Source organism: Balearica regulorum, chromosome 5 (genome assembly GCF_011004875.1).
Source record: "Balearica regulorum gibbericeps isolate bBalReg1 chromosome 5, bBalReg1.pri, whole genome shotgun sequence".
NCBI lineage: Eukaryota > Metazoa > Chordata > Aves > Gruiformes > Gruidae > Balearica > Balearica regulorum.
In genome coordinates, this window is record NC_046188.1 from 57,564,280 (window position 1) to 57,587,502 (window position 23,223).

Genomic DNA, 23,223 nt, shown 5'->3' on the forward strand with positions numbered 1-23,223 from the left:
GCTAAGCTTTGGGACACCAGCAAAGGCAATACTAGAAATAACCTCTTTGAAAGGTTTAGATCTCTGCAGCGCAGATAGTTCCCCCCGAGGTTTTTAATGTGAGGAGTAGGTAAGGAGCAAGGGAGGAATGCGAAAAGGAGGATGAACATTTCTAGTTCTGATGGGGGTTTGTGTTCTCTTGATGGTCTTAAATGAATCTACAGAACTTAATAGTCTCCAGAGAGTTTGTTGCTATACTGGAGAAATAGTGTTTTCATATTACAGCTCTATTTGCAGTGTTAATTTGCTAGCCAATTACTTATCTAAAGCTTTTAAACACAGCTTTGCTTGACAGAAGCAAGAGTGGAGAACGTCTGTCTCGGTGCTGCACTATCACAGCACGTGTGCCTGGGTTAGTATCTGGAGCACTTGTGCTTCCAACAACGAACTGCAACATCTATAGTTTCATCAGAAAAGCTCTTCACTGGAGAGCTCAGGTTTTGCCTGTGCATCCAGCTCTTCAAAGAAAATAAAGCACTGTTTCCTTTTAGCAGTTCGTGTGCTTCTGAATGAGACTGGCTGTAGCATTTGCTCTCAGTTTGATCTTTAAGCTCTCCTTCCCCTTGGAGAAACCTCACTCACAAACTGGGTAGAGGACTATTCTGGAACCTGCTCTAACTGCTAAACAGGATGTTAGAGAAGAAAATGTTAGACCTCACTTTCCAGTGATCCTAAGGTCTTATGTGACTCCAGCAAATGTTTCTGGCTTAAACCATGAATTCCCTAAACAACGAGGGATTGTCTGTGGATGTAGTATTCAATGCAAACCGTGCTTTTTATCTGTTACTTGGAATCAGCTCCAGCATGGGAAGTGATGCTCCTTGGTGCAAAACTGCTCTACTCTTTAATTTGCCGCCTTTACTGCTGCCATAAGTGGCTGCCCTGTAAAAAAAAAAAAAAAAAAGTGTTGACTGCATGTGGTGTTTGATTATGTTGCGCCTCAGCTGAATGTTTGCTTGCAGTTTCTTGATGTGGTTCGTAATAGATGTGGCTTTTTGTAATGTGAAAGTAGGCATTTGCACATAAAGCTGGTGTTGTATGGTGTGAAGCAGACCTTAACATGAGAAGTAGTCTGCTAATGCTCGTCTTTAGCAGACTGTTTCACTGGGTTTTGTTAACTGGATGAGGATGGTGCCTTATGGGAGATGTATTTATTTTTTTTGCCATAGTTATAACACATTTAGTTTGGGGGTAATTATATTCTGAGGTAAAACAGCCCTTGCTATTAAGATAATAAATTCTTTAAAAGTGTAAAAGACAGATTAATGCCTAACTGCTTAGGTCCTCTAGCTCAAAGGTCATGTGAAATATTTGTCTAACATTGGTAATGCCATAGATGTTAAGTAATGTTGGTTATCCCTATCTTCTTCTATTCCATGTGGTGTCTATGATAACACCAAGCAAAAAGCAAGCTCTGTCTGAGCTTCCTACGTGCTTCCCTGCCCTGTGATTTGGGGTGATGCTGACTAAGTGTGATATTACACCTGCAGGTGCAGAGATGAAGGGGAAGAAACACTGTGGTTGGTTTTAGTGTAAGCAAATGTTTTGCTGGTAAATATGCTTTTTTTAGATGGAAATTGATGCTTGCTTGACTATGTAGACGGAATACTGAAGGCAAGAGCATTTTTCATAAAATTTGAGAACATAAGCATGTTTCCATTTGACACTCTCTTGACTTTTTAAAATCTAGTTGCTGAGGCTGAAAAATTCTGGCACTGCTTAAGAGCATTTGAATTGTGCTTACTGGGGCTTTAGGATCTCTTCCCTTTTCCCTGTAGATCAGCTACTAAGCTAATTTTAGCAAGACAGTGCTTGTAACCAGTTCTGTGCTATGAAATCTTGCTCACATGTCAGGATTAGCAACTGTAATACCACTCGATAGTTTCTGGTTCCTGGAATTTGAATCTGTACACATTTCCCCATATGTAAGTTGCGACAATATCAGTCACGTCGTGCTTTTAAAGTCTTCCTTAACTGAGAGGATAAGGCCACTCAAGAATTTGGTTCTGTTGACCTCCCTTGTAAATGTTCCTGTTATGAATGATTTGGCTTCACGACCGTGGCACTGCTGGGGTGTGCCTGTGTGCAGCCACTTGCTTGGTGGAACGAAAGGGTGGGCTATCCGTGCATCCTGTGCCAGGAGAGCATCTCCACCTTGCTTGTGTCATTCTGATGGTGATGCGCCTTCATGCACGCTGTAAAAATAATTCGGGTAAAATAGGTAATGCCCAGTTTGATACTCTTGAGCTAAGCATAAGCGAGTATGGATTGGGGGTGAGGTGTGCAGAAAATGTTAGGTTGTACGTAAACATCAGGCGTTGGTCTGCAAATTCCCTGGTTTAAAAGTGAATTCACTGATTCTGAGCAACTCTGTGCCACTGAGGTATGGATGCAAGTGTAGCGTGGGCATGGGCACAGATCTCAAAGAGAAACAGAACACGGGCTGGAGGTACTGTGGGATGGTATGTTTGGGTTCACGTGTGGGACACTGCCACGGAGTGTGGAATAGTAACTTCTAAGCCTTCCCAACCATGAGTCTGGTGGTTTGGGTTTGGTTTTGCTTTTTGTTGTTTTTTCTTCTATTTAGGATAAAATGTTCTCTATTACCCCTTGTATTTCTTCTAGGAACTTAAGCTAACTGTCTCTGCTGTGAAAGTTCCAATACACATGGCTTTGTTTCTGAGAGGTCAGAAATTGAAATGCTAAATTTCCTATTGCAAACAATCCTCATACACCATATTGCATCTTACCACTTGATGAGAAAACCAGTCTGAATACCACTGTTGTCAGATGTGAAAGAGTAATAATCTTTGATCTTGAAATCTGCTGCTGGTGGTAGTAAGAGAGACTATGAAGACTTTCTCCAAGGACATTAAGATTTAACTTCTCTGCAAGCACTGATTAGGCTGGAAAGAAAAGCATTGTATTCTGCTGCTATCTGTGATGGAAAATACTCAGTGTTACTTTTTTCAAAGTAATTTATCCAGCTGAAGCTTCGTTTCAGTCACACAAGTCCACGCTGCAGGTTCTTTTCTTACAGAAACCTGGAGTTTTTGAAAATAATGGTATTAATTTGAACCACTACTTATGAAGCAGTAGTGTCTATCTGTGAGACTAGCCTCTGTTTAAAATACTTGTGCTTTTCAACAGGCATCGTGCCTCATCGTGATTTCAGGTCAGCCAGCAGCATTGAAATATGTGTCGGTATCTCGCTGCTGAGATGGGGGAGGATTTCCCTGTCTTGTTTCAAGGGTGGAGTAACATATTGCATTGCTGTACTAGGTTTGGTTGACAACGACCAAGTCCGATTTTTTTTTTTTTTCCTCCTTTCTGTCAGAACCAGATCTGTCGAACGCTGTGCCCAAGCAGTGGAACAAAACAAAGGGAGCGCTTGTGTGCCAGGAAGATCTGAACACACTGTCCCTAGTGCCAAAAGGCTTACACAGCCTGCCCTGCCTAGGAAGAGATCCCCTTCCCTTCTTTTCGCTTTCACAATTAGGCAGGTTAACCTGACACCTCGGGTTAGAGACAAGGGAAAAAAACCTGCTCTTAAGCTTTTTGTTGTTTGGCTCTAAATCCCAAACTAAGGTTATGAGTACTCCTCCATGTGTCTGGGTTAAAAACCTGACGCTAAAATGTCAATCTCTTGGAAAAAACCTCTCTTCACAGAGGGGACTTTAAGGCTATGGAGCTTATTGCTGGACTCAAGAGTGGCTGGTATGTAGGTGCTCTGTTCTCCTTCGTGGTCCCTGTGGGAGCCCGTGCGCTGGCCCTGCCAGGAGCTGCTGAATCTGAAAGTACAGGTCATGTGGAAAAGAACACTTGTTGACCAGTACAAATTCTCCCCCTATCTGAGGTTTTACTGCTTAGCCACAAACTTCTGAGAAATGGTTTCAGAAGGCAGAAAGCACGTTTTCATCTTACAATACAGTGTGATGACTGATACAGATGTGCAGAAATACCTGGTGTTGGGACATGGCGGGTAGTCCCGACTGCTGAGCTGCCACGGCTGGTGGGACCACAGCGTGGGGCTTGCGTGCGATGAGTCCATCGCCCTGGTTTGGTATGGCTCTCATACCAGGTCTCTTGTGCTGTGAGGAAAGCTTAAGGACCTGCTGTGTTAAAAGTGTGTATTTAGTGTGTTATCACCATGTAGCATTTCTAGCATGAATGTTTTGTTGATAGCTTAACACCCACAAGCTGCTCAGATACCCTTTGCTAATGGGAAATTGCCTATTATGTGTTCATTTTAATTGATTTTGCCAATATTTCATAGGTAGGCAACCAATTCTTTCATTATCATTTAAAATTTTCATGACTCAAAGATAAACTGCTTTGTGTATTTTACTTAGCAGGATGAGGATTTTGGAGGAAGGCTAATAATAATTAGTCTTACTAATGAAAGTAGATGGCTAAATAACACAGCTGCCATTTGAGCATTCTTGGCACTTCTGGTTATGGCACTTCAAAACGTGAAGATTATAGTAATTGTCTGTAGTCTGCAAAATGAGTCTAGACAGTCTAATCTCAGGCCAAAAGGTTGGAGTTGAATAAATACATAATTTGGGCAAATAAAGCTGTTAGAACTGTGCTTATCTTCTGCTACAATGGTTCTTATTAGATATAAGTGCTATTTTATAGCTTTTTCCTAAATAATTAGCTTCTAATGATAATTCAATAAATCTTAAAGTAAAGTACTCCAGACTTCACTAATGAAGCTGAATGTCTTCATGTTGGCTATTGTCCAAACTGGCATTCAGAAATTCCATGGGATTAACTGTGGTAATAGGAAAAAAATATAGGACAGGACCTAGTGTATTGCTATCTATGACTACAGTGATCTCATAGTATAAATGAAGTGTATTACTGGTTCTGAAAGTGTCATCTTAACTTTTAATTACATATGTGCTAATGATTTGCTGTCTCTTTTTCTAACAGAACAAGTGGTGTGAAGAAACCTTCTAGAAGCTTTTACTCCTTTGTTTCAGTCCCTGTTTGGCACTTTTTTAATATATATAAACACATTATATAAAATACGTATGAGTTGAGGGAAAAGGCATCTTTTAGTGCTATGCTGTGAGCTTTTCTGAAATGTGTGGATGTTTAAAGGTAGTTGCAGTTGACTAGTATTTGGGTGGGGCTTTTTTAATTTTTAGTTAGCAATTTGAGCTGTCTGGTCTCCTGATCATGTTGCAGGCAGCTGGGAACCCCGGTGGAAGGTCAAGAGTAGAGATGACAAAACTTCCCTCTTCACTGGCAGGAAGTCACTAATGTAGTTCAATTGTATTGTGAAATACTATCCTACAAATATTTAATCCTAATTTGAATCATTCTAGAAAACTGTAGGCTCTGGGTTTAATGGGCTAATTAACTTGGCTGTATCTCTCTTAAACAAATATTTTAAGAGGAAGTGCATGGAGAACTTGTCTTCCCCAGGCTTTCTACCTGGATCTCTCTGCTGAACTGGGGTCCCAGTCAACGTCTGCTCTGAAGCTATTACAAACCTACAGAACTGGTAAAAGTGCCTGGCATTGTAGAGAACTGAAATGTGATAATAAATATAGCAAAAGGTTTTGACTACCTAAACCAAATCTTTACTTACTACTTTCAGAATAAGAAAGGTATTAACTGAGAAATTTTTGACCTTAGCTTGCTGTACAGTCCCAGGGCTCAAACACTTTTAGGCACTTAAAATGTGATGTAGGAGTTAATGTTACTAAAATGCACTAGAGTTACTGAAGTGAGGCTTTATTTTACTGGCTTGTTTGGGCTAGAAAAACTTCTTACTGCATTAATGCAACTGTATGGGTCCAAATGTCCATAACTTAGGCTAGACAATGTGAAAAGTCCGATTAATGAGCAATTTGTTTGCAACTTCAACTTATTTTTAAAGATTCTGATTTGACATGAATACTTGCACTCTCCTCGAGGCTTTTTTTTTTTGCCATGGAAATAACTTTTCCAATTCGCATTTCAGTACTTCCAGTTCATTCCTCAAGTTGTGAAGTGGTTTCTTTATTAATAGACTGTAAATGCCCTATACATGGGTCTCCTTATAGCCTGTAACCTGAAGTCTGTTGCTGACTGTGCTTTAGTTAGGTTTAAGTTACTGAAATGAAGAGCTATTTTAATTGATTGTAAGTCTTATCCTATTACTCTACTTATATTTATAAATACAAAGCTCTTACTTTACACCATATATTTTGAGGTGTTCTAATGATCTCATGTGTATCAAAAAAGGTATTCCAGTAATTTTACTTCTGCCCCACCAGGGGACTTTTTTGAGTAACCTTACTTTCTTTTCACTTACAGCTATATTCCCCATTACCTGGTTATACAGATACCCTAAAATCAGATAATGTACTACTTAAAAAGGTACTGTGGGTGTCTTGAGGTGGAAAAACTCAGTTCATCCCGAAGAGCTTGTGTGAGCTGCTGTGTTGAAAACTGTCTGAACCTGATAAAAAATTTTTATGGATGAAAAGATAGTATGTAGTGAATATTTTAAACATTCCTTGAATTGCAAGTGGCCGAGATCAGGAAGATTAAGTACTTGGTGTGTTCATAGTTCTTGCACGTATTTACTGTGAAGCAAAAATGAAGTTAAATGAAATCAACTTATCTATGCTTGCAGTGTAGAGTACACTTTACAGTCAGACATGTTTTGACTTGAGCAATTGCATAGCGGCCTTCAAAGAACTTTGTAGGTACTTACTGGCATTAAAAGACATTAATTCAAGGCATTACAGAGAAGTTTTAACAGTGAAAGTGTACATTCTCTCATCTTGAGTAATGGAAAGTGCATCACCAGGAAGTATTCAAGAAGCCGAAGTTTAGTGTGTGTGTTGCCTAAAACAGGTCTCTGAGTGTACTTGATGTTTGGTGTGGTTTGATTTTTGAGAAATTTGAGAATTGGAGGCCAATGTTCACAGGCTGGTGAGCTGCTAATACTGAATTGATATACAGTGTGGAGAGCTGCAAGCTAGGAACTGACAGGAGACGTGAGCACAGTGCAGATTTAGCTTGAGTTTGAAAGGTGAAAGCTGTTTTTAAAAAAAAAATCAATCTGCTGGTTTTTAAGGAATATAGTATTTAAAAAGATGTTCACATGCATTTAAAAAAATATTTAAAAAACCCACTCTCATCAGTATTCCTGTTAAATGTATGTAACCAGTACCCACTCTGTCCATAATTCAAATGTTGAGGCTGCGTTAACGCTTTACAACAGTTAGCATAACACTATGTTTAAGCTTGGCAAGACCTTAGCAAAAAGGCACATTATCTTTTTCGATAAAGTAGTTGTAACAGTTGTTCTTTAAACCTCTATGATTTGAACTCACACTGAGAGGCTGCCTTAGTTATGTTTCAAAGACATTTTCCTTTCCCCAAGCAAATCTGCTGTCTCTGGGTAGATTCTTATTTTTTTCACAGAATCTTGTAATTATCTGTTTAGCAGTTAAAAACTCTTCAGATTTCTGCCTGTAAGCTTGAGCTGTTTTGCAAGTTGTGCCTTGGGTGCCAGGTTTGAGGGAGAAGAGGAGGGAGATTCTTTCCTGTGCTGCTGTGGCCCAGGTGGGGTTGGAGAAGGCAAAGCTGCTTTATTATAAGTGGCAATTAGGGGAGGGCCAAAAACTAACAGGCAGGTTTTTTAGGAGTGTTGAAAGGTGTAAAGAGCTGATGGATGTTCCCTTCCAGGGCACAAAAGTCAGTCTGATTTCAGTCTTTCGTCTTCCTGAGTCTTTGTTGACTGTGTCACCTGCACAATAAGTTGATGCTCCAGAATCAATGTAGCTGTAATCCCTAATGCGGGTTGGTCCTGCTGAACTGTGGATGACATCTGTGGAATTTCCTAGCATATGGCTATCTAGAGAAACATCATTAGAAACAAGTGTGTTTATGGATACAAAGTTCAAGTGTTTGTTTAGGAAATGGGAAAATTGAAGGTGCATAGATAGAATTCAGGTATGTGTGTTAGTCTTCAGATTGAAGACACTTTACCCTCTATACACCTTCTCCCCTTGCGTGTCCCCCCCCAATCCCATCTCATGTTTCCCAACACCTGTGAGGAAAAAACAAAGTTAGTTTGGTTTTAGGCACTTTGGGTAGTGACCACAACAAAGAAAAGAGCTGTTGTTGGCTATGTGTAATAAATATGCCCATGCACTAAACAGGTTTCTTAATAGCTTTCTTTTTCTGATGTGCTTGTTCGGTGATCACTGTATATATGGAGGGGCAGGGAGTAGAGAGAGGAGAATATGTGGCTGTATAATAGGACTAACTCACGCTTTGCTCAAGCAAGCACAAGCTCTTGACAATCCTTGCCTTGCATAAAAAAGTTAAGAGGAGGACTTACCTATATTTAACCAAGTCAGATGTTTATTTTTGTATCCTACCGTATCTTATTCAGAATTTCAGATTTGTATCTCTTCCATCTTTGAATTATGTGTTGGGGGATAAACTAATGGGTGCACTCTGAGGCTGCCATGGGTTATTCAAGAACTTCGCTTTCTCTGTTATGCTTTTCTTTAACAGAATCATTAAGATTTGATTAAGCATGTACCTGATCATAAATATCAGTATTATATGTATTTGTAGTGCTAGTTCTTCAGGAACAAATGAAAACTTTTCAACTTGTGTCTGAATTTCCAAAGGGTTTGGCTTATATATGGCTCACAGCATCTTTCTTTAACTTCTGTTTAATCCTCTTCTTTCTTTGTGTCTCAGTTTTCACTGTTCATGAAATTATCAAGTGTTTCACATCACTGGATAATTGCAGTAATTGTAGTTAGAAATGACATCTGTTTCCCTGGATAGCCATAACAAGGCTGGGAGTATACATTAGAACAGTGGGAAGTAGTGTAAAATGAGGGAAGCATAATTGATTGTTTACAAGAGCTGCCTATCTTTTAAATTTATATTTTTCAGAGGAAAGGAACAGGTGTCTTCCTGTTTGTATAATTAAAAGAAAGTAACTCCTAAAGATTTGTATGAATATGGGATAATTGGAGGAGGATACACCTGGCCTTCTGTAGTATGATCCAGTGTTTTATTCATTCTCTGGAGCCTGGCCTTTACCAGCACAATTCTAGACCTTTGGTCCTCCCCTCTCCCCGATGTTCAATACCAAAATACTCATCCTTATTCTACAAAGCTGCCAGCAAAGCAGCTCAATGCTCTCTCGAGTTTAAAACTATGTTGGGTTGCTGTGGGTGGCTCCTGCAGCCTTTGCGGGACTGTTCCGTGCAGGCCTGAGCCCTCTGCAGAGGTGACACTCCCTGGTGTCAACCCCAACAGCACCCATCTCCTGCTCCCCAGTACCAGCTGATTAGAGCTGTCTGGAAACACGGGGTCCTAGTGAGCCACCTGCTCTGGGAGAGGTGTGTTAAGTACTTAGCCTTTGACAAGCTTGATGTCTAATCAGTTCTGTGCTTTTTTTTTGGTGTTGGTTTGTTTTTTCTGTGACCCAGGTACATGGGGCTCCACAAAATACTAAACTTGTATGTTTTGCTGTGTCTGTTCTGTTACTCTGGAATGCAGTCTGGGTTTAAGTTTGCTTCCAGAAGTCAGTTTAGATTTTTTTTTCCTGTATGTTTTCCTTGTTTTCTAGCCAGCCAACTCAGATATTTCTAAAGAAATTACTTTAGGAGCCTCCTTTGTGTGAAAGGAGGTTCTTCAGTTAATCTGTTCACGTGCTGAGGCCCTAGCAGCTGTTCTGCTGGGCAAGTGAGTTCTGGGTCTGGGCCAGCATAGTGCTTGAGCATAGTGGCATAAGCCTGTCCTCAAGGAACATGTCTGTGGTGACACTGAACCTGCTTGTGCTCCTCTAGGGACAGGGATGGAGATGTAGATTAAAGCTCCTTGAAATGGTCTCTGACCTCCCCTGCAGCCTGGAGGAGGGCACAGTGTGGCACTGTGGTCACGTTAGGATAGACTTGGCTGCCATGTCACTCTTAGGTAGAAGAGCTAAAGGCAGAGGATGTAAGACTTCCATGGGTGGCAAAGCAGTGAAGGTTATACACTGATGTATGCAGTCAGTCGTTTAGATCTTAATTTGTGGTCAGAGAAAGCTTTTACCATGTTGGCAAGTACCTCAAACAGAAAGGTATTCACTTACGGTCCTACTAACTGGCCAGGGCACTGTAGTCCTGATCTTAAACTCTGGCACTGACTCTGTCTGACTTAGAACAAGTGTCAGAAATACTAATTTAAATGAAGCAAGGTGTTTAGAATAGAACTTGGTTGGGTTTCTGTCTTTTTCTGGATTAAATGTTTTTGATTTTATCAATGTAGTATGTGATAGGGCTGTAGCTGACACTGTTGTTTGTCCTCTGCCCGCGGTGTGAAGACATGTCACTACAGATCCTGAACTGGACTTTACATCTGTCGAGTGGGACAGGAGCAGACAAATGTTACTGATGAAGTGCAGAGGAAATGAGGAAGAAGCTAGAAAAAAGATGATGATGTTAGTGGTAGTCAAAGGAGAAACTGCCAAAAGAAATACTCTGTCAAGTAGCACTTATAGCCTAGGAAATGTCTTGGGATCATGTATTTCAGGTATTTGGGAATGTATGCAAGTCTACAGCTGAAGCTTTGGTGTGTAGCATTCACCAACATGTTTGTTTTAAATTCTAACTTACAAATTATAGCTGGGAAGGATTTGGGGGCTATTTGCAATGCTGAAATTCTGGATGTTATTTAAATCCAGAGCTGGCCTGTAACTTCAGCTGGAGGGTGGAAACCCTTGTATTTACTTGCCTCCACTGGGCTGAAACCAAAAATTTAAACATGTGGAAAAAATTCAAATAAGCAACTAGTGACTCTTTGAAACATAAAGTGTATATTTAGTAAATACAAATGGAGATTATAGATGCAGCAAGGATGAATATATATTTTGGCATGTGCCACTCCTTTAACTTGCCCATAGTGGTGTGCTTTCACTGCGCTGGCCTGCCTTTCATTGCGTGCTCTTCAAGCTTTGTGTAAAGATAAAAGGAAGCACGTTTATGCAGCCCATCTCTGGACTGCAGCTTATAGCAGCTCCCTGTTGATAGCGTCTGACTTCTCTCTCACCTTAAAACTTAAATGTCAGTGCAAAAGAAAGTAATCCAGTGGCTTTCCAGCTTGTGGAATGTTGATGAGCTTACGAAGAATAAATAAGCTGCATAAGAACTGTGAAACTTCACCGGGCTTCTCCATCTTTCCATGTAAGATGCCTTCACTAAGGGTAATTGTTTTTATTAATTTATGGAGCGGGGCTCCTGAGCTTGTAAGCGAGTCCAGCTAATGGAGGAATTCCCTTATGTGTATTAAAGGCACCGTAACCAAGGGGGAGAAGATGATAAACTGAAAGCAGACTTTTCACGTTCTCCTTGCCAAAAGACTTGAGTGATTGCAACAATGATTTAGGGATTAATATTACCTTAAATAGAGAAAGACTCCAGAGCAGTATTCGCTATAGTAGTGTCATTGTTCCCCAGCACCGCAAGCAGAAACTCCTGTGAAGGTCAGGTGATCGTGTTTGAAACGCACACACTTGTCATCCTAAAATGTATAGGAAGGGATTGTGGTGGTGTGTTGCCCAGCTGCAAGTGGTGCAGGTGGTGTGGGGATGGGGTTTTTTGTTGGGTTTTGTTTAGGGATTTTTCCCCTCTGCAAAAGGGCTTGTGTCCTTGGCAGGCTTTTCCATCTCTGGACTTGATTGCCTCAGCAGTCTTAGAAAGAGGAAACCTAGAAAACTTGTTGCATAATATTTTGGAGAAATTGAATGGTTGATGAGACTACTGGGCTTGGCTTCTCATTTCCCTTCTAGGAGGTGGGTGGAAAGAGCCTTGATTTTGCTAGTGATTAAGGGAGTGGTGTAACACAAGAGCATGTTCAAGTTACTATCTTCATAGAAGAAACTTACTTCTAATTATTTCATGCAGGCAGTGGCCAACTGCGGTGGAGCCAGCTGAGTGAGGCTTAGGTCTTCCGATTCATCATAGAAACTCAATGGTTCCTAGAAGAGCAGATTTGACAACCTTGTCTGTAATGGGTGACCCTAGAGAGTGGTCCAGTGTGTTTTGTACCAGCTGGCATCCGAGACACCTGCTCTAGCCTTCTAGTATTTTATAGTTTAGCAGGGCAACTGCTTTGAAGTGTTAGATCTTACACGTATGGCTTTCATAAAGGAGACAGCAGCAGGCAGGCCTGGGTATTCAAACGCGGTGGCATCACGCAGCATCGCTGCGCTAAGCATGTGCGTGCTCCTCTAATTTGTCTGGACTTGGCGTCAGTTTAGAACCAGTAGGTTGGCAGTGGTTTGCATCTGCTGGAATTGCACACCTGTTAGTCTTTTTAGCAGTTCTGCCATAAGCTCCTTGACCTCTACAAAGCTATTTTATGCCGGTGTGTGGTCTTGGGTGTGCGGGTACCTTCCCACTGTTGCAGGACAGCATTTGGAAGTAAAGGTACAGCCTCATGGAGTATTTCAGGATATGCTCTGCCATCCCTTAATTCTTTAAATGCTGACTCTATAGCAGCAGTAGGGTCCATTTCTGCCCAGATTGATAAATACTGCATCTGCTACATCTAGTTTTTGTAATCAGCCCTGACTGAATAAGGCCTGCGAGCTGTGGTTGATGTGCTTCCCTGTGGCAAATAGTCCCAGTGCAATTTGGGAAGACTCCTTCAAAACCAGCAGCTATTTCAGGCACATTAGTTTTGTCCAGTGCCCGGAGGTAAACCACAACACTAATTGCCTCGCAAACCTCTCCTGTAGTGGCTGTGACAGCAGACGTGACAGCGCAGCTCCATGGGAGGGAAGAAATAGCTCATAAGAAGCTTGTTAAACGGAGGAGCTTGGGCATCTGCTCGTTCTGAATTGAGGTGTGGCCGATGCTGGATCGGGGAACTTAGTCTTGTTCCCTTTTTTGAGGGAGGAACTGTGTTCCATGTCTTTGTACCTAGTTTGGCACTCTCACTTGGTGTGTAGTTTTGTTTTGTTTTTTAAACAAACAAAAACCAAAAAGGGTGGAGGGAATCATAAAAATGCCCTGGAGATTACAGAACGTGCTGCAGTTCTTGGCCCTTGGACACATAATAAGGAAAATATGAAGAATCCCTCTGAGGTTATTATGGTTTTCTTTTTTCTGACCTCTCTCTGTGAAAACTATTGCCCTTGTTGGATATAAACTTGCTGCTTCAGGTGGTCTACTAATACTGATTCATGGGTGTGAAATAAGTTTATTCCAAATTCTCCCTTTTATTTAAAATTTGGTACACTTTACTGCTTTATTACATGTACGGAGTCAGTAACTTTGACTTCTGCAGGATAGGGAAATGAAACTTGAAGCTGGAGAGGGATAGGGAGTAACTTCAGAGTGCGTGCTTTATCTTCCAAATCAGAACCCTGAATTTCTAGATATACTGATAGCAACACCATGTTTTAGTTGCCTAATGTGTTTTTTTATAAATATCACTTTCTTTAATGAAACATAGGACTTAAATTCTCTTCCTTGTGGTCTTCGCAAGTCAGATTCTGTACATGATTTTATTTACACATTTGTGTGTTCACGTAAGTGAATTTCTCTTCCATCTTTCAAAGATTGTTAAAGGCCACAGAGGATTCGAGACCTAATTTAGAATTTATGAAGAAATTAATTCCTCAAAGTCTGTTCTTGCGTTCCTGGATAACACCTTTTGAGTCATGAATACAGGCAAAAGAAAAGACAAGAGCAGTTTTGCAGGCTGTGCTTTTTCCTTTTTAAATCTTCAGAGAAGCAAGGTAAAGGGACAACTTGTAGTTGGAACAGCATCTTCTGGGGGCTTGTTCTGTGGTGAGATGTTCTACTGTCTGCAAATAAGCACTCTTCTGCTGGAAAACTTCACGTTTGATTGTGTGCTCCATTGAGGATCCTATGCCTGTTGGGTGGTTTGAAATTTTTGGGGGGGGTTGTTTGGTTTTTTGTTTTGTGTGAGTGGGGTTTGGGGGATGGTGGTGGAGGGGAGAGATTGCTTAGCTTGGGTGCGTGTCCTAAAATAAGGGAGAAACCACTTATCGAGAAATGAGCAGCTTGACTTAGACGAAACACTGTGAGAAAAGAGTGAATCTTGTGTCACAGGTACCTCTGGTGGGACAGATTGCTAGGATTTTAACCTTCTTAGAGGAACATGGTGGTTTTAATTTTATTGCTACATCAAGGTAGCTAGTTATACAGTGGTGCCATTGATGCAGAGCAACTGAGTCTACTGTGTAGGTATATCCTGAGAGGACAGTTTACTGACGTCTATTCGAAATGCAAAGGAGACGTGCAGAGCTGTTCAGCGTCTCTGCTCTAGGGGCCAGCAGTCTTTCAGCGTGGTGCCAGATCTAAATGACTAAATCAAGATACTCTTCCTGTAGCCACCTGCACGATGGCAAGGTTGTGGTATATGACCATAGGTTATACATCATATACACAGCTGGTAAAATGTGTTAGAACTGGTGATGTGTTCCTCTCGATACGGCAGCCACAGCTCTGTTGATGAGCTGTGCTGGGAAGCCCGTGTCGGTGCTGTTCAACCAGAAAGCTAGCGTGGACATGTGGGCGTCAGCGGAGCGTGGTCAGGACACAGTACCACAGCCAGCCCTCATCGGCAACTCCCAGTTGAAACTGGACGAGAACAAATGCAACCGCATTAATAAAACCCTATCTGCAAGAACAGAGTTAGTGTGTTCTGCACTGACAGTGATGTGTCTGGAGAAGGTTAGTGGGCTAGTGCTGGAATTTCAGGTTTGGTTTGGGTTTTTTTTCTTGTTTGCCCTATCATGACATCTGTTACCTTGACTTTAGTAAGTTTAGAGGAACAGAGTGGTGTCTTGTTGGTACTTTTGAATTTGTGTGATGGGAAAGATGCTTCAAGGAGAACTATTAATTTTCACATGAATAAGGAGATGCACTCTAGGTGATACCTTAATGCAAGAACATGCCCCCCTCTTTTTTTGCTTCTTAGGAGCTAATATGTAGTCTTAAAGCGTTCCTATTTCTGTACTGGCTTACAGAACTGAATAACGTATGCAGGTAGTACTCCTTCAGTTACTGTGGCATCCACCTGAGTGCATACATGCCCATGTGCTTGATTTCTGAACAGTCAGGGTAGTCTGCCTCCCCAGTACCTGCTGCATGGAGCACAGAGGGGGACAAATTTGATAAGAGTTTGGATTTGTCATGCCAATGTACTTTAGTTTTGGGTGAAGATAACTTTGCTATGACTGCATGCAAGCTAAAAATTCATCCTTTGAAATCTAAACTTGTCTTCAGATAGTATTGTTACCCCAGTCAGTATTCAATACTAGGTCACCCAGTCTCTAGAAATACGCACCAGAATGCACATTGCTCTGTGGTTCGGGCGATAAGTAACACTGGTAGTATCTGGTGGAGCCTGGTGCTTAGGCAATGACTGACGAAGGTGTTCTGTGACTTCTTCTGCTTTCAGGAGTTGTCTTTTTGAAGGATGTGTGTGCTTAAAATCATTAAAACCAGGAGGGAAATCCTGGGAACAAGGATGATCCACTAAACTTTATTCAGCTTAGAAATTAAGTGCCACTTGTGCTGTTGCTAGAAACTGTTATAAAACTGCTAGAGAATTCTAGAAACAGCTGGGAAAATCCTGGCACTTACTAGAAATTACTGGCTCTGGGTGTGGGGGAGGAAATCCTGGAAACTTCTGAGAATTCCAAAAAACTTCTGAACCCAACCAGAAACTTAGCAGTTACTAGGGACCTTAAAAGCTGCTAGAAACTGAAAGCTTCTAGGGAATCCTGCTGGGAAGTGGCAGGAGTTACCATAAATCTCTAGAAAATGCTAGAAATTCTGTGTGAATCCAGTAAATTCAGTGAGTCTGCTAGTAATTTCTACATTTTAGGAGTGTTTACTAGGAATAGGAAAGCTGCTACCTGCTGTGTCTTTGGATGAGGTGGCAAACAGTTGTACACGGATGAAACCTCATCTTCCTTATCAAGTGTACAGTCTTTGCATCTTACTTCATGAGTGTCCTGTATGTGCTTGTCTTACAAACTTGTCTTATTTTCTGCAGTCCTACTTTGTTACGGATTATGATCCGACGATTGAAGACTCCTACACCAAGCAATGTGTGATAGATGAGAGAGCTGCGCGCTTGGACAGTAAGTAGCCCAACTAAAGCGTGGTACTAACAGCCTGTAGCTGTCAGCGCCTGTGTTTGCATCCGTATGCGTAAAATGTAATGCAGGTGAACAAGTGTGCAGCGTGTAGGTTTTGTGTGTGTAGCTGATACAAGCTACCTGCCTTTGTTTTATTAATGAGATACCCAGGATTTGAAGTGCTTATGCCTTGTGTCTGTGACAGTGTTTTTCTTTAAATTAAATTGGACTCTTTAAAGAATTATTCCCGAAGCCTTACTGCCTATAAAACCAGAAGAATTTATATAACTCCTGGCAGTTACCTGGGTGACATGGTGGAATGAAAAACATATAGCTTGGATGTTGTGTGCTGCTTCTCCCAAGTGCAATATAAATGCTTTCCTTTCAAAGTTCCCCCTTGTCAGTGATTTCTCTGAGGACAAAGCAGCAACCCTCCCATCCCCAAGTCTCTCTAAGCATTTTCCAGCTGGTTGTGAGTTAGCAAAAGTCCACCAAACTTTGTTCAGTTTGTTTGGTAGGTTTTGAATTGTTCAGTCAGTCTGAGAACTTGTTGGCAATCTTAGCAAAAATCCAGTAGTATGTGTGAAAAGTGATTTCTGCTTAGCTACGATGTACAGGAGAGGCTTTCACAATATCCTTTTAGTAAGGATTTTTTTTCCTCAGTCTGTACTCTTAAGAATATGAACTGTAGTAATCAATGTTTTGCTTATGTTCAGTTCTGGATACAGCAGGACAGGAAGAATTTGGAGCCATGCGTGAACAGTACATGAGGACAGGGGAGGGTTTTCTGCTTGTCTTCTCAGTCACTGACAGAGGAAGGTAAGCCTGATGTAAATTTATTGTTGTAATTAGTCTTAAACTGCTGCTTATCCTTTATTGAAATAATCTCAAACAGAAACATTAAGTGTATGTTCAGTTTTGGACTCTGTGGTGTGGTGCTCTTTCAGCACTGATGAAAACGCATTTATAAACCAATCACTTATTGAAAGTGTCTGTCTCTTGCAATAGATGACTTGAAAGCACACACAAAAAAAGGCATCTCTGTTTACGCATTTCATTACAGTCCAGAATATTAGTTTCCTGGAAATGACAGAAGTTTAAAATAAGGGCAACATGCTATGGTGTCTGATCAGTTCTTGAAAAATATCCCCTTGCTGTGTGCTCGTCAGAGTGGCTGGTTCTGGCTTTCTGAACGGGTGTATCCGGTTCACGGTATGTCTCTGCATTCTTTTGCAGGCAGTGTTCACTGTACTTACTCCCATGAATTGACTGGAACCTGCATAGCTGATTGACCGCAGGGTTGAGATGAAACATATCTGATCATTGTATGAGTAGGAAACTGCCATATATATACAGACAATTGCTTAATATTTTGGCTGTGATCTTCCTCCACTGAGCTTATCAGATATGTAGTAATAAAGGAGAATTGCTCAGGGATCTGTACTTCCACTTGTTTTGAGTTGCAACAGAAGAGCAATAAAATGACAACAAAATTGTATCTGATTTTCCCCCCTTACAGGTTGAATCTAGGTTCTAATAAGTTAGTTCTAATCTTATTAACAGCTCTATAATGACAATTAAGATAAATATTCTATGGAGTGTAAGTGTGTTTCCATTGAATCTGTACTTTACACTTAAGCACTTAGGAATGCTGCTAAATTTATAAATTCATCTTGATGTACTGTCCAGAAGAGACTCTTAAAGGTATGGCAGAGATCTGGGTCTGTGGATTTAAGACATACCAAACACTTATATTAACATAAATATTTTTGCTACAGAGGACTGTAGACTCTTTTTTGAAGTAATCATGTGAACTTTGTCTAAAAATCTTAAGTTTTTGTTTTCCCTTCTGGCTAAGGGTCTGCCTTCATTTTAAGCAGATCTTGACACATTAAACCTGCATATCGCTCTCTTCTCTGAAGTCTTTCAAAGACTACTGAAGAGCGGTAGTTGTTCTCATTGTTGTTCTGATATCCATTTGATTCAAGACTTAACTTGCCTGTGAACAAAGTTTCTGCTAGCAGTGTCTGTCCTGCTTGAGTGGTGGAAAGTAATTGAAGCAAGAAGAAATCTAAATGACTTGGTAACTTAAACTCTCTTCCTCCAGTTGCTACAGACTTCTGAGCAGAGTAGTAAACCAGCATATCTAAATGGAGGTCCAAGTATGCTTAGTGGCATGCCTCCCTTCTAATTTGCCTTCTTATAATTGCTTTACATGGATGAGGTGGATTGGCATTGTCATGTCTGACTACGTAATTATTTTTCTTTAATGCAACTTTCTTACTGATGATCATCTTGCTTTTAGATTTTAGTTTGCAAATCTACATGTAAATGGCTTCAGACTATATGCCTGGAATTCAGTACAGTGCTTGGGAAGTATGTGCTATGAAGGATATGTGATTGTCTGCAAGCATCTGTGCTGAAGCTCCTTATGTTGCTTTAACAGTCTTTACTTGAAAGCAGTGATTTTTTTCCTCCAAAAATCCTTGTTTAGGCCAGAATTAGCTTATTTAATACACTGTCCTTGGAGAAGCTTTCTGCTTTGCTTACCTTCCCTTAAGGTGGAATATTCCTTACTGCTTGAACAGCATCAGTACCTGATATAACTTAGTTGTTAACTGGAAAGCTCCCTGATCATTTAGCTCTGCCAGTTTTCTGTTCTTAGAGAAATAAAATTTTCCAGCTGTGATAGCTTCCCCCAAAATTCCTAGAAGTAGCTGTGGAGGTTGCCAGCTGAAATATTGATCACCAGGGTCTCTAGACCATAGTTTGACTATTCTAGCCAGTTGAACTCCAAAGTCAGTATTTGTAGAATGGACTGTGGTTGCTTGATTCTCTGCAGCGTGCTGGCATCCAAGTCCCTCCGGATCAAAACGCAGTGAGTGTTTTGCTTACCCTGCAGCCCCACCTAAGCCCAGTGCATAGCACACTGCTAACTTGAGGATTTTTTTTTGGGTTGAGTGGTGAATGATTCTCTAACTGCTCATGCTGTGACAGTGGACTCTTTGGTGGAGTGCCTGCAGCTGTCTGCTTGTGTGGCACGGCAGGGTAAGTCCGAATAGGTGACTCATCGTTTCTGAACTTCTGCAGAACCCGATGATCTATGAATTAATACACTGATGCTCTACTTTATTCTTTTACAGTTTTGAAGAAATCTATAAGTTTCAGCGACAAATTCTTAGAGTGAAAGATCGCGATGAGTTTCCTATGATTCTAGTCGGTAATAAAGCAGATCTGGACCACCAAAGACAGGTAATTCATTTGCTGTTAGTTACTGCTCACTTTCTTCTAGCAACTTCACCATTTTCCTCCCAAAAATAGAATGAGAACAAGAAACAAATGGAAAAAAAATAATTACATACTAACAAATTCTAATGCAAGAAATACAGCTACACTCAGTTTCTGTACTTGAAGAATCTTAGAAGCATGATGGCATTCCGTACAGCACATCTGACTCAGTGGGGTTATGTTGAGACCAAATCTGTTCACATACAGAGTTGAGAGCTTTCTGTCATGACTTGATTACTCAGGCATGAACGTGTCTAATTCCTCTGTTTCGTTACTCACCATAGCGTGCTGTGCCAAGCAGAGTGCATTGCAGTACTGGCTCTAATGATCCTAAGACTTCAGTGCTCTTGCTTTTACCATTCACTGCTGTTACGTATAAATGAGTAGCCATTTGCCGTTTTCTTTCTGGCCACTTAGCTTCTGCGTAACTGACTTAAAGCTTTAAAAGTTGGAAGTACAGCAACTTAATTACGGTTGTATTTATGTACCTTTAAAGTTTTGAAACTAGTAGAGTTCAATCTCTCCTCTAGTTGTAAGAGAGCTTAAAAGATTTAGTTTAGAATGATTTAAAGAAGGAGCTTTAAATTTGTTTTTCCTATTTACTCTTGATATTCATCAAACGGTTTGACCTGAAATGAGAATAATCTTACTACATCAGCAGGGAAGGAACAGGCCTCAAACTTATATTCTTCTTCAGTAACCTGTTTCATAAGTTTAGTATTCTTTCCTGAGACAGTAAGGTGACTCTTAAAGTTTGGTAGCAAACACATGATTGACTTTTATCTGAGAGTAAACTAAATATTATCAAAACAGCTCTAATAACTAAGAGTTTCACAGGGAAAACACAGCTTTAAACGGTAAGATATTCTCGGATTTGTGTAGCAGGATGTGACTTAGTTTCTGTCTGCAAGTGCTTACACAGGTTTTGATCTTTGCTAAATGAAATACTTTCTCTGTCAAAAAACAGTGGCTGGAACAAGAAGAAAATCAGGCTCAAAGCAAAGAACACGAGAGTTTAGTGGGTTAGTATGTTGTTGTTGAATGAATTTCTTGAATACTGCATAAACCTTCAGTACAAAAAAGTTCTTATTGAGTGTGGTCCCTTTATTCACAGCCTCTTTACCCCAGATTCTGGTAGAAGGGTCATGACAAAATTAAAACCTATGCTGAAAGATAATGTCTTAAAAGAAGTTTTCACAGAAGTAGCTCTCAAACTCATCCAGAAGTAACTTCGTATACTCACAAGTGCACAGAACTATCAGCCCATCCCTGAGACAGCAGTGAAACTCTTTGACTCTTCAGTTTCCGTTATGTCCTCAGCAAAATTCCCAAACTTAATCTTGCAGTTCCTGGAGCATAACGTATGTTCTTATGCACAAATGTTGGCATGGAAACCATGTAGGTGAAACCGAACTGTTGTGCAACCCGTAATTGCTAAAGGACAAATATCCAGGTGCTTTGGGAGGGGAATAGCATCATCGCTGTCAGCCGCAGTTCTCAGGGGATGCCTGCAAATGTAGATGATAATCCTATAGATCATTCTAGAAACAGGTACAAACTTTGCTCTCTCTCGTTACACCATGTCTGCCTCCCCTTTAAAGGGAGAGGCGTCTGTCACCTGTTCTGCTGGTCCCTCCATATGTGATTCCTAGATGCTTTTTCAGATGGTAATGGGCTCAAAGCAGCTGTGTTCAAATTGCTTAACTTCAATTTTGCTGCTTATATCTGAACACAAAGCATATGTCCCCAAAAGCTTCTTTTGCTTTTTATGGCTATGTTAATTACCCTAATTGATTAGATGCTGACAAGCATAACTTTTGGTGGTATCACTCATGCAGTTTACTTGCAAATTGATAGATTCGTGACTTCCATCGTAAGTTGGGGCTTGGACAGCCTTCGTTGATGTAGCTGATATAGCACATCTAAGTTTGCTGAAACAGCTAGTTATATGTTCTTAACTCTTCCCTGCCCCTTCCCTGTCACATGGTGTGTTTTCAATTGGCCTTAAGTCACTCTGAAGGAATGGTTTGGGGATGCTGAGCTGACATAGTCCCCAGAAGGGAGAGGCTCTCCTCCCTCTTGACTTCACATTCCTGCTCTTCCCTTTGCTGGCGCTAGCTCTCACTTGAAGCACTTCTGTGAGTTGAATCATCTCTCTAGATGGGGAGAAAAACAGACGAGCTGGAATGGCTTTCTGGGGCCTGTGAGAGTTAAATCAGCTTGCAGAAAGATTGAGTGCCAGCGCTCGAAGCATGGGAAGGGGTGGGACTGTGGCTCAGAGCAGGGAGGAGTTGGGGTGGGGGGAAGAAAGTGAGACTTTGTCTTTTGGCAGCAGCAAGCAGTTAGATGTTATCAGCTGGATGTTAAATGTAACCAGTCTCTGCTTGTTGGTGGGGTTGATTCTGCTCTATCACGTGAACTCTTGATGCAGGCATCCAGTCAGTGAGTTGGACCAGCTTGCTGATCTGGCTGAAAACTAGTCCTGCCGCCACATTTCCCTAAGGGTGGAAAAACTCCAGCCTGACAAGCAAGGTCATCCTGCTTTGGCTACAGGTTTGCTGCACAGGCAGCCGTGATGGGAGGTCTGGGAACAAAGGCAAGAGCACTCCCTCACCTCGGTCAGGAGTGCTGGGGCGAGTGGCGAGTGTGGGGCATCCCCAGGCTGTAACTTGCAGGCAAAAACGTGAGAAGTGCTAGTCCTCTGCATTTCTGCATTTTCAGTCTGCTGATGTGTCAAATGTCGCTTGAGTTACTCTGTAAACCTGGTCAGCCAGGCTAGTGTGTCACACTGCGGTCTGCTTTCTTATCTGGCAGGTCTACAAGAAGTCGTCTTGCTCTTTTAAACTTGTTTAATCACAAATGTACATTTTTCAGCTTCAGCGTTTATAGAAATTCAGGAAGTTGGGTATGGGTTTTTAGAGCAAAACTGCTTGTACTAGTCATCTGCTTTCTTTTCCTGAAAGACAGGAGGCAACTCAGTGAAATAATAAAGAACACATGCTACCTCTGAGACCATAAAAGTAAGTTGAAGTAATTTAGTGTGTGTTTTGATCGGCAAATGATACTCAATAGAATTAACACACAAATCTTCCTGGACCTCAAAAGAGTTCAACTTGTACAAAAGTTTTAGATGTCTCAAGGGTCTGACCACACCCTTATGCAAGTAACTGTATTTTGTAGTTGAACATAGTGCAGACTGCTATCATCATGATAGCATAAATTTGGAAGCAAATGATGCATAACTAATAATCCTACAGTGGCAACTGTTTCTTGGGAAACGTGAACTGGGTTGTACAGCAGAAGTGCACAGATGATAGTATGATCCTGAAGTGTTAGGAGCATACCAAAGGTGTAGTCTAAAATAGTGGTGGCTATAATATACTATAGGTCAACTCACAGGTGTTTTTGGAAGGAGAGGTGAAAGAGAAAGTTTAGAATAGCAATTTGCTATGGTAATAATTCTATAGATAGAGTTAAGCAGACTTACTGTAATTTTGTGACTTCTGTGGTATGGGAGGCAAAGTCTTTAATATCTACATGTTAGGTTGATGAAGAAAAATGAGTTATTAGAGAATGAGCAAACATTAACCTTTAGAATGTTCTTGTGTGATAAGGAGTAAAATTACCAGTGTTTCCAGATTTCCCAATCAGTTACAGATTGGTGACTGTGAAACCAAAATTGAAGCACCATCTCTCATTGCTCTTTCCTTAAAGTAAATGCTGTGTAGCAGCCCTCTCAAATGGGTTAAGTCCGT

At 41.0% G+C, this 23,223-nt stretch overlaps 1 protein-coding gene across 1 annotated transcript in view; it reads left to right on the forward strand.

The window, feature by feature from the left end:
* RRAS2 (RAS related 2) overlaps nt 1-23,223 on the forward strand; it is a 45,397-nt gene that overhangs the window by 15,966 nt on the left and 6,208 nt on the right. Inside the window, exons 2-4 of the mRNA XM_075755096.1 lie at nt 16,096-16,183; nt 16,897-16,999; nt 19,324-19,432. Coding sequence (XP_075611211.1) covers nt 16,096-16,183; nt 16,897-16,999; nt 19,324-19,432 — 300 coding nt within the window. The remainder of the gene's footprint in view (nt 1-16,095; nt 16,184-16,896; nt 17,000-19,323; nt 19,433-23,223) is intronic.